Source organism: Syngnathoides biaculeatus, chromosome 7 (assembly GCF_019802595.1).
Source record: "Syngnathoides biaculeatus isolate LvHL_M chromosome 7, ASM1980259v1, whole genome shotgun sequence".
NCBI lineage: Eukaryota > Metazoa > Chordata > Actinopteri > Syngnathiformes > Syngnathidae > Syngnathoides > Syngnathoides biaculeatus.
In genome coordinates, this window is record NC_084646.1 from 4,431,349 (window position 1) to 4,445,834 (window position 14,486).

A 14,486-nucleotide genomic window follows, 5' to 3' on the forward strand; every position below is an offset into this window, starting at 1 on the left:
TGTGAGAATAAGCGGTGAAGAAAAAGGATAGATGAAAATAAAATCTACACGTATAATACATTACATAAATGGATATCACAAGCCAAACCATGAGAGCATTTGCACAATTGGCGGCTGACAGTGTACATTTTTTTGCCCCAGTGTAGTACAAAATCTAACTCAATCCAAAAGGACGAGAGTATTTCTGGAGTCCCAACATTGTCTTTGATGAGATGAGATGAGATGAGATGAGATGAGATAGAGAGATAGAGAGATAGATAGATAGATAGATGATAGATAGATAGATGATAGATAGATAGATAGATAGATAGATAGATAGATAGATAGATAGATAGATAGATAGATAGATAGATAGATAGATAGATAGATAGATAGATAGATAGATAGATAGATAGATAGATAGATAGATAGATTAGATAGATAGATAGATAGATAGATAGATAGATAGATAAACATATTAGACAGACAGACAGAGAGATAGATGTGGTGTAAAAAAAGTAAGGCCAAGTCTTTCAGCTCCTGGCAAAACATTTTACACAATGTAAATCGTGTTTCATTCTTATTAGCTGCACTATATGGATATGTTCCTCGTTATCAAGCAGCATAATGAATGAGTATTTCACAAACCGAAAATGACGAGGTTGAGGACATCGACAGTGCCCTTTATTTTGCACTCGACAGCAGATTTGGCCTTCCATGTCACATCCTCCCTAAACCGGCCACATTCCTCTTTCACTATAAGTGACCACCCACGGCTGGGCCGAAGAGGAAGACACAGTCAGCACTTCCTTCTTCATGTAGTCAACGCGATGACGTTCTCTAAAAAAGGAGCAGGTGCAGCTCGGAACAACAGCAGCTTGCGAAATGAGCGGCTTACACAACTTGCAAAAAACACTCGAGTGAATGAAAGATCTCCTCTCCGTGGCATTTATTAACATTTAACGTTAGCAACTGTCAATTGACCGTGTGATAAATGGGTCCACACACTTATCTCTCTGTGGCCAAGCCTGTCCCCCCCCACACACACACAATAGTGTGCCTGGAACTAATTGTGGCTGCAAACAAAGTGATCACTGTTGTGACGTGTCCACTTGATTTTTAACAGAGCCTTCAATCATGCCCACACCTCCGTAACACTTCACGACACGTGGCTTTCTAAAGCCGGATTTACACTGAATGCGTCAAGAGACAAGATCGATTAGCACAATTGGGATACATATGAAAGCAAGGAAAATAACTTCAGAGCGGAATCAGACGTCTCCCAAATGTGGATAAATACAGCGTTTACTTTGTCTCAGATATATGACAATGTGATAGCTGCGTAAATGCACAGATTGGATGTACTGTACCCCACCAATGAAGGTTTTAAGTCACTGAAATGTATCGATTGGGGACGTATACACAAATCGGCGCCGATCCAAACAACTAACTAAATTTAAAAAAGGTATACATTTAAAGCACAGAGTTAAATATGGCCTCTAAATATGTCAACCCATGGGGATCCTGAATTGCAATCTTATTACCGTTCCATTTCCACTTTTCAGTGACATATCTTGCACTAAAATAAGTTTTAATTGTGCTTTTTATTTTTCAATTTTGGCAGCACGGTGGAGCCTCCTGCCCGGTGACAGCTGGGATACACTCCAGCACTCCCACGACCCTCGTGAGGATAAGCACCAAAGAAAATGGATGGCTGGATTTTCAATTTTTTATTTTTGTGTTTGAAATGCTTTTAATTATGTAAAGCGTTACTTTATGTATGGAATGCACCACACAAATAAATTTGCTTTGCTTAGCGCAGGGGTCTCCAACGTGATGCCCGTGAGCACATGGTGGCTTGCGAGGACCACTTAAGGGGCCCGCAGGGCATATTCTGAAAATAGCATAGGTCATAAATTTCTGTGATCATTATTTGTGCGTTAAATTTTAAATCTGACAGTGACATTTTTGAGAATGCAGAATAATATAAAGTATATATTTATAAAGCATTAGTAGTTTTGTTATTTTGGAAGTTTGCCGCTAACAGGTCACGTAGCCCTTGTACGATCGGTGCTCACGAAGTAGCCGTCGGCGGCAAAGAGGTTGGTGACCCCTGGCTTAGTGAATCCATCATTAAATTAGCTGAATAATTACCGACAGCTGATAATGGAGTAATGCAAATGCTAACCCCATTTAAACGCAAGGGGGTACATTCAGGCCGTGAGAATTTGTGCCTTGCCGTGTTAAAAAATGAATTCCCCCATTTGTGCTCTCAACAAAAACTACAGTCGAGCACAGAAGTATACAGTTAATTGTATTAACTCTATCTGTATTTAAATGTAGTATTGAGCAATAGCTCAGCCAGACATGAAGTTGAAATCATTTGTTTTCATGGTCACCACATTGGTACATCTTAATTTGACTAGAGGTGGGTAGTAACTAGCTACATTCACTCCGGTACAATTTGTTAAATAACTTTGGGGATTAATCGTACGCATTAGTCGTTTTAATGCAATGTACTTTTTACGAGAATGTGATGACAAGAAACACTGTTAGACAGTTACATTAGCCTACATTCCCCCTTCCACGTGTAATTTTATCTCATTTCTAATAATGAGAATTCCTCATGATCTTATTTTGTCATTATTGTTTGTGAGATCTACTTCAGATTATTCAGGAGTTGTGTAAAAAGACACTGAACAATCTAAGGGTGATGATGGTGACTCCATTTGACTGGCATTTCTGTGATCCCACACAAAAGCAGCAATTTCATAGTGACTAATTTAAGTGAAAAATGGAAAAACAATGTGCGCCACGCACTCAAAAGTGGCACAAAACCCCTGATCTCCCATTCATTCTATGTGTACCTTACAGACTACAAAAGAGATCTTTTGCACTGCGCTCGCTGCCTTGCTGCTGTTTTTCTTCGTAATCCTTATCTGGTGAGCCCATTGTGCTGTTTCACGAAGATAATTACTACCAACGTGACAAGTGGTCAACATCTTTTGGAGTTGTTGTTTTTTCAATTTAAACAAAAATTGAATTGTTAGGGGAAGAGAAGAGATGCCGTTTGAAATATTCTAATTTTGACCTCGACTTTGAAAATCTGATGTTTGACCCGCGCGAGGTGGATATTTTTTTTTAATTAAAGCTTGTTTTTTTTTTTTATTTATTGATGAGAAAATGTATTTTTTATCTATTTATTTAGGCTTGTCAGCCAAATGGAGAAGGGGCTCCCTCAGTAGCAGATAAAATGAAAGTCTCCAGCTCATACGCTAAGAAATAATGAAGTTATACTGTTTGACTTTTTTTTTTTTTTACTTTAAGATGCGCTATCACAGGATAAGTGTTCCCCGCAAAATAATGTTTTTTTTTTTCTTAACACAAAAAATTGGCCACTCCAATCACACTCTGCATTTTGAGGAAATCCTCTAATTGAAGACATTTCTTGTCTGAATTTGCCTTGGTTTGCTAAACATTTAATTTATTATTGTTGTAGTTAGTGATATTTATTAGACAATATCTGAAGTTATGTAACATTTTTGATTAAAAAATAAATCAAAAGTTACTCACCAATGACTCCGTATTTGACTAATTTTGTCACTTTCCTCAAGTATTTCCTCAAGTATTTTGGAGCAAAGCAAATTTATTTGTATAGCGCATTTCATACGCAAGGTAACTCAATGCGCTTTACAAGATTGAAAGCATTCAAATACATGAACAAAAACATTTGAAAAAGGACAATTAAAACAGCTTTTAGTGCAAAAACCGATTCCTGAAGAGTGGAACGCCTCCAAAACACGAGGAAAAACATTTTCAATCTGGATTTGAAAACACACACTTGGGACTCAGCTCACCTCTGTTGACAACATTCCATTTATTTATTTATTTTTTTTAATCATAATAGCTAAATGATGTTTCACGACGTTTGCTTTGGTCTCAGCACTCCATTATTAGACCAGAGTCAGTCGATCTCAGAGCCCAACTTGGTTTGTATCCCATTAGCAATTCTTTCATGTATTGAGGACCTAAACCACTTAGTGATTTATAGACCAGCAGAACTTTAAAATCTATTCTACAGCTGACTGGAAACCAGTGTAAAGACTTTAAAATTGGAGTTATAATCCCATTAGAACATAGGTGTCAAAATCTGGCCCGCGAGGGAATTTCAAATTAAGGCCTGAATGGTTGATTTATTCATAGTTATGTTTTTTTATTTTCAAATGTATTAGCCTTTGTAAGAAGCTAATTTTGACGTATCTCAGAAGCCTGCAAACAGAAAGGAGGCATTATATTTTCATTTAAATTTTATTTAATATGCCATTGATGTTTTTTATTATTATTATTACAACTACGATTGTTATTATTAGTACTATTATTAGCAACTCGATTTTGCACTCCTGTACTTTTATATAAGCCTTGATTCTTCAATATTCATTGTTAAATCAAAACTTGTTTGATTCCCTTTTAAAAGGATCATTTTGTTCAATTTAAAGTTTTGAATTTGACACCGCTGCATCAGAACATGAATGAGAGTGCAAAACTGATTGTTTACTCGCTACCCAGACGACATTAGTAGCTGTCACGGCAATGTCACGCACTTCGCTCCTGAGTGTTGTTAGAGGCAACAGAGGCTCAGGTAACACCTCGTTGTGACACCTGCAACAAGACTTTTTGACAGCTGAGACGCTTTTTGGTCAAAACCCACTCAAAAAGTCATAAATTCCCAAGTCGGTAAGGGTGTTTACGTCTAACCGCGAGGATGTGCCGAGTTTAAGCTCGACGCGGAGCTCCATCAATTATCGACTGACTTTTTTGTCGTCTTCACTGACTTGTCCAGAAAATAAATGACACTCCAGGACAGTCCCGGCACAGCCACACGTCACGTTTACGCCACTTTATTCGCAACTAACAAATATACGGCAAAAAAAAAAAAAAACAACAAGGCGCTAGTCTGTGACAACGGGATATTTTCACGCACACAACTCTAAACGGAGCTTCTCCGCGTTGCCATAAACGTAACAACGCGGGTGCAAAACGAGTCCAAACAGAGGAATACGAAACTAGCTGCTAGCGGCTAGCTAGCTAGCTAGCTACGCCCTTACGCAGTCCCCGAAGAGATTAGTCGCAAACTTTTCCCAGTCACAAGCAAAGCGCTGTAAACTTCCCCCCCAGCAGAAAATAAAAAAAGTGGGGGGGAAAAAAAACAATGGCGGCGAGAATGCGTTTTTTCGTCCGCCCGAGTCCCGCGCGGCGAGCGAAGGCTCTCGGAGCGGGGGGGGGAACACCGCAAACGCGGGGCGCTGACCGCCGTCACTAAAACACTTTGGAAGAGAGTCGTACCTGATTCAGAGTCAGAGAGGCGGCCATAGTCTTTCTGCTTCCCACTGCTGCGTTCACGCCGCGCTGTTGCCCGAGCGCACGCGCTCACGCGCACATAAGCGGGCCGCCGCAAAAACTGGAAGTGGACCTCAACCACGACTGGAATTGTGACAGACTCGAAAGTTAAACCGAGTGCTGTATCTCGAAAGTACGGTGGCTGGGAGTGGCTCTGTGTTTTCGTCTTTTTTGTTTTGCACTTCCCAGCCATCGTACTAATAAGCACACCAATATATGTTTATTTTTACGTTGGCAGACAGGCACAATATTTTGACTATGAGGTAATCCAGACCCTCGTACTTCCTTTCCACTTAATGTTAATAGTCCAAGAAATGTATACAAAAGAGGTATATTATTTTTTTATAGACTGTATGAGGCAGGCAGGCAGGCCAGTTGTAGTACCCCCACTCTTTTACCACGAAGCCACGCTGTTTTAACATGCGCAGAATCCTGTTTGGCATTGCCTTGCTGAAATAAGAAGGGGTGTCCATGAAAAAGATGTTGCTTGGATGGCAGCATGTTTCTCCAAAACCCGAATGTATCTTGAATTCAGAGATGTTTGTTTTGTACCTAATCACAGACTCCACCCCCAAACAGGTGCTTGATGAGCATTCCTCAACTCCCTCAGTCTTTTTTGCCACCCGTCCCAGCTTTTTTGGAACTTGTTGCAGGGATAAAATTCACGGTTTAAATGATTTGCTAAAAACAAGGCGGAACAGTGGTTCAGCTGGAAAGCATTGGCCTCACAGTTCTGAGATCCTGGCTTCGAATCCGGCCCTGCCTGTGTGGACTTTCCATATTCTCCCCATGCCTACGTGGGTTTTCTTCGGGGTTTCCTACCACATCCCCAAAACATGCAACATTAATTAGACACTCTAAATTGCCCCGAGGTGTGATTGTGAGTGCGACTGTTTGTCCCCATGTGCACTGTGATTGGCTGGCAACCAGTTCAGGGTGTACCCCGCCTCCTGTCCGTTGACACCCGGGATAGGCTCCAGCACTCCCGCGACCCTCGTGAGGATAAGCACCAAAGAAAACAGATGGATGGTTGGATGATTTACAAATTGTTTTTCAACAAATCATTGAATATTGGGTTTGTAGTAGTAAGTGGGGTGTGCAAACTTGTGCAATAGACTGCAATCTCACCTTGCAAAACAATGCAAACTTTTTTTATGTGTAAGTATAAGTTTTGAAACGGAATAATCTTGGTCCATTTTCAGACTTGTTTTGTGGGACATCACACGTGAACCGCAAGGATCAACAGTTAGCGTGATTTACAGAGAGTTACTTTTAATTTAAATTTTTATTCATTTGAATTTCTCCAGTTTTAACAATCGACTAATTTTGCATTCATTCTCACAAAATTTGCTGGTGCATAAATGAGCTTTCAATCAACAAAAAGCCAACCTTGGAGTCATGTTCACGTGGTTTTTATTGAACAGAATGCCTTTTTTTTTCCACACTGTCACAACAACCCCCCCCCCCCCCACTTAAATTACCAACAGTATTAATAGAAAATATCTTTTACAAAAAGGGCTCAACGCTCAGCCTCCGCGGGCATCTGGGATGAGGACAGTTGATCGCATACAAACCAAAGGATGCTCAAACGTAAAATGAAAAGAAGTTTCTCCTGCTACTGGAGTGCTTCAGTCAACTATTTCAGAAACTACAGTCCTTTTGCGCACAAATGTGGTAATAAAAGTACAGTGCAAACATACACAAGGTATTATTTTCCTCACAGGTTTCATCCCAACTGGAACATTTTTAGACTTTGGCGGTCATAATCAGAACGGGTGCTTGAAACGTGGGGTTGACGAGAATTAAAAAGACAGCATTTACGAGACAAAACACAAGGTAACGCGCACACACACACACACAAAAAACAGTTCCAAAAAAACTACACATGTAGAATTATCATTTCTTCATAACCCATATTTTGGCAAATCACTCTTTTGCCCACTTACGCATTTCTGTATGGTATAACCTGCAAATAAAAATAAAAACAATACAAATGCGTAATTTTTTTTTCTTTTTGGGTCGACAATCAGCGCAACATTTTCATTTCTAATTATAATATAATCACCGCGATATCTATTACTGTCTGCTTATTTTTAGTATGGTATCGTATTTTAATTATATATGTTTTTAACCCTTATTATGGTCTTTGTAAACAAAACTCCTCCCATGGGAGGAGTCTTCTGTGGTTCATCAACAGTCTCCTCTTTCAACTTGAACGCTTTATAACTCATCCTTCGTTGGTGACTCGGTCTCCTCTTCCTCCTCCTCCTCACCATCTTCCTCATCCTCCTCATCCTTTTCTTCCTCCTCCTCCTCCTCGTCGTCGTCGTCCTCCTCCTCATCCTTCGCCTCATCTCTCCTCTGCTTGTCCTCTTCCTCGCGCATTTTCCGCTCCTCCTCGTCTTGACTGTCCTTCATCTTCTTCTCAGCATCCTGGTAAGGAATTAAAAAAAAAAAAAAAAAAAAAAAAGAATATTTAGGATGGAAAGCGGTCAAAGAAAACGAAATATTACCGTAATTACCGGCCTACAAGCCACGACTTTTTTCCGCATGCTTTCAACCCTGCAGTTTTTGCGGTGATGCGGCTAATTTGTGCATCTTTTCCTAACAACCGCAAGGGGGCACTCGAGTGGAAAAGGTAAGAGTGAGACTGGTGGAATATACGTGCCAAGGAAGTGACTTTTACCGGTCCGGCCCTGTTAGCGCGGCGCTAGCGTTAGTGCGGCGGCGCTAGGTAATCTCTGTGTATCGTCTTTCTTTGTAAATATCTCGTGTTTCAATGTCGGCACTTGCGGCTTTTACACAGCTACGACGTATGTAAGTACTGAATGGTATTTCCTTTACAAATGTGCTGGGTGAGGCTTATAATCAGGTGTGCTCTGTCGGCTGGGCGCACTCGAGCGGAAAAGGTAAAAATGAGACCGGTGGAATATATGTGCCGATGAAGTGACTTTTACCGGTCCTGTTAGCGCTGGGCTAGCAGGTTGCTGCCATGTTACTGGCGTGTCTCAGTGATATTTGGCGCTAGCGTTAGTGCAGCATTAAACTCTTTCTATAGTCTTTTTGTAAATATCTCGTGTTTAAATGTGGGCTTCAATGTGGGCACTTGCGGCTTTTACACAGCTACGGCGTCTGTATGTATGTAGCAAATGGTATTTCCTTTACAAATGTACTCGGTGAGGCTTATAATCAGGTGTGCTCTGTAGGCTGGGAATTACGGTAGTTTCCATACCTTGGTTTTGCCCCATGTGTCGTCGCCAATTTCCTCTGCCAGTTTTGGGTCGTTGGTAATCAGGAAGTTGTCAAAGATGGTGCCTGACTTGACCTACGATAAACACAAAAGTAACATTAATAACTAAAATTTGGACTTTGACCAACAACAACAACAACAAAAATACACACCGGCAGTTGCGTGACAAACAAGACGCCCATTTAAAAGCTGTAAGGATCACCTTCATCCTTTTTTTTTGGCGGGGGTAAAATGTTTCATGGTAACATTTTAAAATCCTCAGTAGCAAACCTTTGACATTTGCGTGGCAGTTCACCTAAATTAAAATAATTATTTTAATTACTTAACTCTATAAAAGTGTTAAATTTGTATGTTGAATTTATGAGTTAAAACTAAAATTAGATTTTAAAAAGTTCCTTCCATCTGGCATGGGTTTTTGTTTGTTATATTACTGCTTTAAAAAAAAGATAGTCATCCTTAAGACAAATGTCACAGCATTTTATTTTAGTAGCTTTTTATAAAATTATTTTTTAGGTGAATATTTGTTGACATTTCAACATACAATAGTCATTTCAGTATTGTTAAATTCTTAAAACTACAAGTACAGCATACCAAAACTTCCTAATTACTCACTATATAATATATAGATTGTAACTAAATTGCAGTTTTGATATTTTAATATCATTATTGCTTATGTCAGAGGTGTCAAAATCATTTTTGGCGGGGCCAGATTGTGGTTCCAGTTTCCTTCACAGGGTCATTATGCATGTGAAACCATAAAAATCTTTAATTGCCTCGAACTTACCCCCAAAAAATTATGAAAATGGTATTAGAGTCAGAACACAATGCTAATGTGTTTTTCAACCATTGTTCATGTTTGGTTACACAAAAATCCTAATAACATCTAAATGTAATCATTTATGATATATGACTAAGAAATTTAGAAGAAATTGTCACAAGTCACGAAAGTTGATTTGCCACCACACGGGCCACATAAAATCATGTGGCGGGCCAAATCTGGCCCGTGGGCCTCGAGTTTGACACCTGTGGCTCATGTCATTGTAAACTTGTCATAATAATGAAAAATATATATTTTTTATGTCTGTCTGGACTCTGTGGTAACCTCAGAAGCCTCTTAATTTTTTTCCCTCATCTTCTGAAAATGTTTAAAAACGTCAGAATCATTCCATTCACCTTTTTTGACCAAATATTCTATAAGGCTAACATTTTTTTTGTATGCCTCGCATATTTGAAATGGATACAACATATCAAGGTCTGCTTTTGTGGTCATGTTGTGGTACCTGCCACAGGTCCAGTCCAATCACGCCAATGCTGTCGTATTTGTAGATGTCGGAATCGGCGGTGTACTCCGGGTTGTCGATCTCGGGGTGGATCCACTTGCCCTTGTAGGCGGGGTTGCTGATTTCTTTGGGCTTCCACTCGCCCTGTTCCACAGTACAGCACACAAAAACGCTGTTAATTTACTCTGCGAAAACTTAGTTTGCCCTCCAAGTATTGTTCAATTTTCTCCGAAGCTTTGAGGTAGAGATTTTTCACTTTGTCTTATAATTTAAAAAAAAAAAAAAGAACATTCCAGTTATCCGATTATCGTAATTTCCGGCCTACAACCCGCGACTTTTTCCACACGGTTTCAACCCTGCGGTTTATGCGGTGATGCGGCTAATTTGTGCATTTTTTTCCTAACGGCCGCAAGGGGGCACTCGAGTGGAAAAGGTAAGCGTGAGACCAGTGGAATATATGTGCTAAGGAAGTGACTTTTACCAGTCTGGCCCTGTTAGCGCTGCGCTATCGTGTTACTGCCGCGTCTCAGTGATTTTTACCGGTATTGTTTATTTTTAAACCTGCCCTGTTACCGCGTCAATAGCGTTAGTACGGCGGTGCTAGCGTTAGCATTAGCACGGCGCTAGCGTTAGCTTTAGCACAGCGCTAGCGTTAGCTTTAGTATGGCGGCACTAGTTAAACTCTCTGTGTACCGTCTTTGTAAATATCTCGTGTTTCAATGTGGACACTTGCGTCTTTTACACAGCTACTGCGTATGTATGTAGCTCTAGCGCCGCGCTAGCGTTAAACTCTTTCTTTGTACCGATGCTTATAACCAGGTGTGCTCTCCGGGAATTACGGTAATCGTTTCAGCCAGAAACTGCTTCAGTTCAGCAACCTTGTATTCGGGGTTCACGATCATAGGGGGCTCCCACTCTCCATCCATCTCATCGTCCCAGTCGTCTGGCTTCTTGGCATCCGGGTCAGGAATGTTCTCGGCCTTGTCCCAGTCCTGTCAAAAAAAAAAAAAAAAAAAACATCAAAACCTGAGGTTAGGTCCAATTGGTCCTGACGCTTGGAGAAATGGCTCCCCCTCACTCGCCTCAGGTTTGGTATCTTCGGGGTCAGGAATCTTCTCCCGGTCATCCCAGTCCTCTGGCTTCTTGGCTTCGGGGTCCTTGATCTTCTTGGGAGGTAGGAAGTCCCAGTCGTCCTCCAGACTCCCGGACTCCACCTTCTTGTTGTCAATCTTGACCACGTACGTGTTATCGGCGTTGACGACAAGCGTGTACAAATGAGTGAACTCGTCATCCTGATGAGCAGAAAATGGGAGCGTTGAGTCAGAAAGTACAAAGTACGAGAGGGCTTAAATGAAATAGAGTGAACACTCGGTTCTCGAACAAATCAGTTTTCGAATGAAAATTTCAAGATTATTTTGCTTTTGTTTTCGAACGAAAATCGGTACTCGAACGCCTGCGACAAAACCCGGAAATAACATGTTGCGCGCGGGCCGACCAGGTGACCCACGACACGTTTTGTGAATTCACATACCGCCGAAAACCCAGAAATAACGTAAGGCGCCTGGCCTAACCAGCTGATCCACGACGCGCAATGTTATTGTGTATAATGAAGCCTCTGTACGCAGACTGGGAAATAATGGATTCGGTTTTCGAACCGCCATCTGGAACGGATTGTGGTCAAGAACCAAGGTTGTACTGTCCTTCCAATTCCCTGACATTTTGACAGGCGTATTCAAAAAGTGAGCAGCACTTATTCTTACACTTATAAGAATGTGAACATGCTAAGGTGAGCTATTGAGTGTATATATATATTTTTTAATAAGACACGTCTATCTTTTGTGACGCAGACCCTCGATGACTTACCTTGCATCTGATATCTTTGTTAATCAAATGGTTCTTGCCCTTGTAGTTGAAGATCACGTGAACTTTCTTCGTGCCGGGCCCGCAAATATCCGGACCTGCAAAAAGACGTCGGAAATTCAACGCGCGCGTCGGCGAGAGCCACCCGGCAGGACGAAGACACGAGTGAGCCCACCGTACCAAACATGATGTTATAGACCGAGTCCCCGTGCATGTCGTCCTGCTTGAGGTCCGAGGGGAACACTTTCACGTAGCCGCCGCCGCAGTCGATACTTTGCTCGTGCTTGACGGTGAACTGGATGACGAGGGGCTCGTCCTTGTTGCTGAAGTCGTCGAAGCGAGCCGACAGCGCGTAGAAGCGGGCATCCTGGCTCGTCTGCAAACCTGTTTTCATCGTATTGAAGCTATCAATGACCGTACACTTGCTGGGCAATACAGCCTTCAAAATAAAAGCTTATTTCTTTGAGTTACGCAGTCCTTAAATTGACGTGACCAGTCCGCTCACCTTTGTCCTTCTCGGCATCACCGTAGAATTTGCCAGCAGTCAGGACAAATGCACCGTAGTCGGTCTTATGCTTTGATTCTTCCCAGCGGCTCTTCCAGGCATCTACACACAAAAATTTGTTCACATGACCTTCTAATGGACTCACGTGATTCCCAGTGTGTTACATGTACACCACCAGTGGTATGCATGCGCCCTCTAGTGGTACGCAAAATAATCACTATCTACGCAGTTCACTTGTATTTAAAGGTCCACTGTCATGAAATGCATGATTTTTAGTATGTTATTAACGAAAAAAAACACCAGCCGGTATGGACCCATCCGTTTTTTCACCACAAAACATGATTTTGACATATATGGCTTTTTGTAACTCCCGCCATGAAAATCCTTTTGAAGGATTTGTTTTCGAGAAGAAGCACGAATTGGCGTACATGACAGGACCGCCCTCAAGTGGTCTCGTCTGTTTATACTAGTTTTACCTCCGTGAAGGTTGCTTGTTGTTCCTTCCTGTTAGTCAAAATGTCGGTTCGTATTGTTAGATATTGTTCGAACACTTGGGAGGACGGATTCATTCGTCATAATTTTCAAAACGACGCGGTTCGGCATGAAAACTGGATTGCATGGAGTGCAGAGGACGAGACCTTCATGGGTTTCAAATAACAGGTAGGTGTGTATACAGCTACTTTAAAAAAAAAAAAAAAAAAAAAAAAAAAATCAATCGTTGAGGGGGGACGTAATCCATAAATCAGGGGTGCTAAATGTGTCGATGTGCCACCCGGGCCAAAGCAGTGATCGGTGGATGCGGCGCTGCCGGGGTGTCTTATCGCAGCGCCGGGCCGCGGAGGTGGATCGGACGGGGTGGGGGTCTGGCCGCAGCGTCGTCGTCGCTTGCGTGCGGCGTTTTTATCACTGCCACGCGGAGGTGGATCAGGCGGGGAGGTGGTTTGGCCATGATCCGCATATCATCTAAATATGGCTCGAAACGACAGGATAATATTCACTCGGTTGTGAGATGTTCTCTTCTTCGAAAAGAGCTTCCGTGTCAGAAGGGGCGTGTTCGTCTCCCATAGTAAGTGGCACAGCGTGTTTTCAAAGGCGAATATCCCAGAGTGACGTCACGAACAGAAGATGCGGCCAATACGGCGACCACTTGCATGTCGAATGACACTTTTGAAACTTTGCGTATGGATGACCCCCTCTCCGCGCGTATTTATTTTTTCGTACGGACATTGAAGTGAATAATGTTATATGTATTTTTCATTACAATATCTTAATGGCCATGACACTTGACCTTTAACTTAAGTGTAATACTTTTGCATGCAGTATTTTCAAACCGTTTCCCAATATTTTTAAAATGTAATTACATTTTTCAAAATACTGATTACATATTTCACAGCAATTTGTTCTCACTGTGCATAATATAAGATATTGCACACTTAAGAACAAGTTAATCTATTTTAATGTTGATTATAAGTGTAATAATTACAGTTTGTAAACAGTATGTGCACACACACACACACACACACACATATATATATGTATGTTTTTTTTGCGGGGGGCGGGGGGCGTGAGAGGGTGACGTGACCTGAGGGGGGAGACGTACTGTGGCTTGAGCATACTGAGGGGAGGTAGTGTCAAATAAAATTGTAACTATACACACTAAATGCAGGCATTAATAAGACAAACAGACGATTCCTGTAAAAAAGGAGGCAAAAATCACTGTCGCCTGGGTAAAAATATTAGCATGTACCGTGGGCTAACTCGATTTGTATGTTCATACACAGCTATGACCCCACCAAAATAACGAGGGACGAATAACAAATTAACATATGAATGTTGGTCGAATTATCAAAAATGGAGCTCACTCACCCCCGTCGTCAAATTGCTCTCGGAAATGGACAGTGGGCTCGGCCAGGACACACAGGGCCGACAAGGCCAAAAACAGCAGCGACAAGGCGGTCATCGCGACGAGAAACACTCCGTCAAACTAACCTTAAAAATAACACAATTTATTAATGCCGTGTTTAGACTTTGCTATCATTCGACTCCGTGTTGCGGCCAGCGACGGTTCGTTAGTGCCGAATGACTGAAATCATGCAGCCCGTCGCCTCTCGGCTGGGAACAGATGTCTCAATCGGATTGGCTGTGGGTGCCGGACCTCGGCCAGGAAGTTGCACTCCTCTCAGCCAATCAAATGACAGAACAACGTCAACGGGGT

The 14,486-nt window shown here is 41.7% G+C and overlaps 2 protein-coding genes across 5 annotated transcripts in view; both read right to left on the reverse strand.

Annotated features, from left to right (window-relative positions):
* The window catches only part of eps15 (epidermal growth factor receptor pathway substrate 15), a 35,007-nt gene extending 29,450 nt beyond the window's left edge, over positions 1–5,557 (reverse strand). For 2 of the 4 annotated variants that reach the window (XM_061824260.1, XM_061824259.1), the window contains exon 1: positions 5,323–5,557. In XM_061824260.1, coding sequence (XP_061680244.1) covers positions 5,323–5,349 — 27 coding nt within the window. In that variant the 5' untranslated portion in view covers positions 5,350–5,557. The remainder of the gene's footprint in view (positions 1–5,322) is intronic. The other 2 variants (XM_061824257.1, XM_061824258.1) reach the window with 1 other exon arrangement.
* Positions 5,558–6,824: 1,267 nt separating this feature from the next.
* calr (calreticulin) lies at positions 6,825–14,407 on the reverse strand. The gene is made up of 9 exons (XM_061824261.1): positions 14,138–14,407; positions 12,272–12,373; positions 11,947–12,150; positions 11,770–11,864; positions 10,989–11,198; positions 10,785–10,898; positions 9,907–10,050; positions 8,609–8,701; positions 6,825–7,809 (listed from the first exon to the last, which is right to left on the reverse strand). Exons 1-9 carry the CDS (start codon positions 14,229–14,231, stop codon positions 7,597–7,599), a joined length of 1,269 nt encoding a protein of 422 aa, XP_061680245.1. The 5' UTR covers positions 14,232–14,407; the 3' UTR covers positions 6,825–7,596.
* Positions 14,408–14,486: the final 79 nt, after the last annotated feature.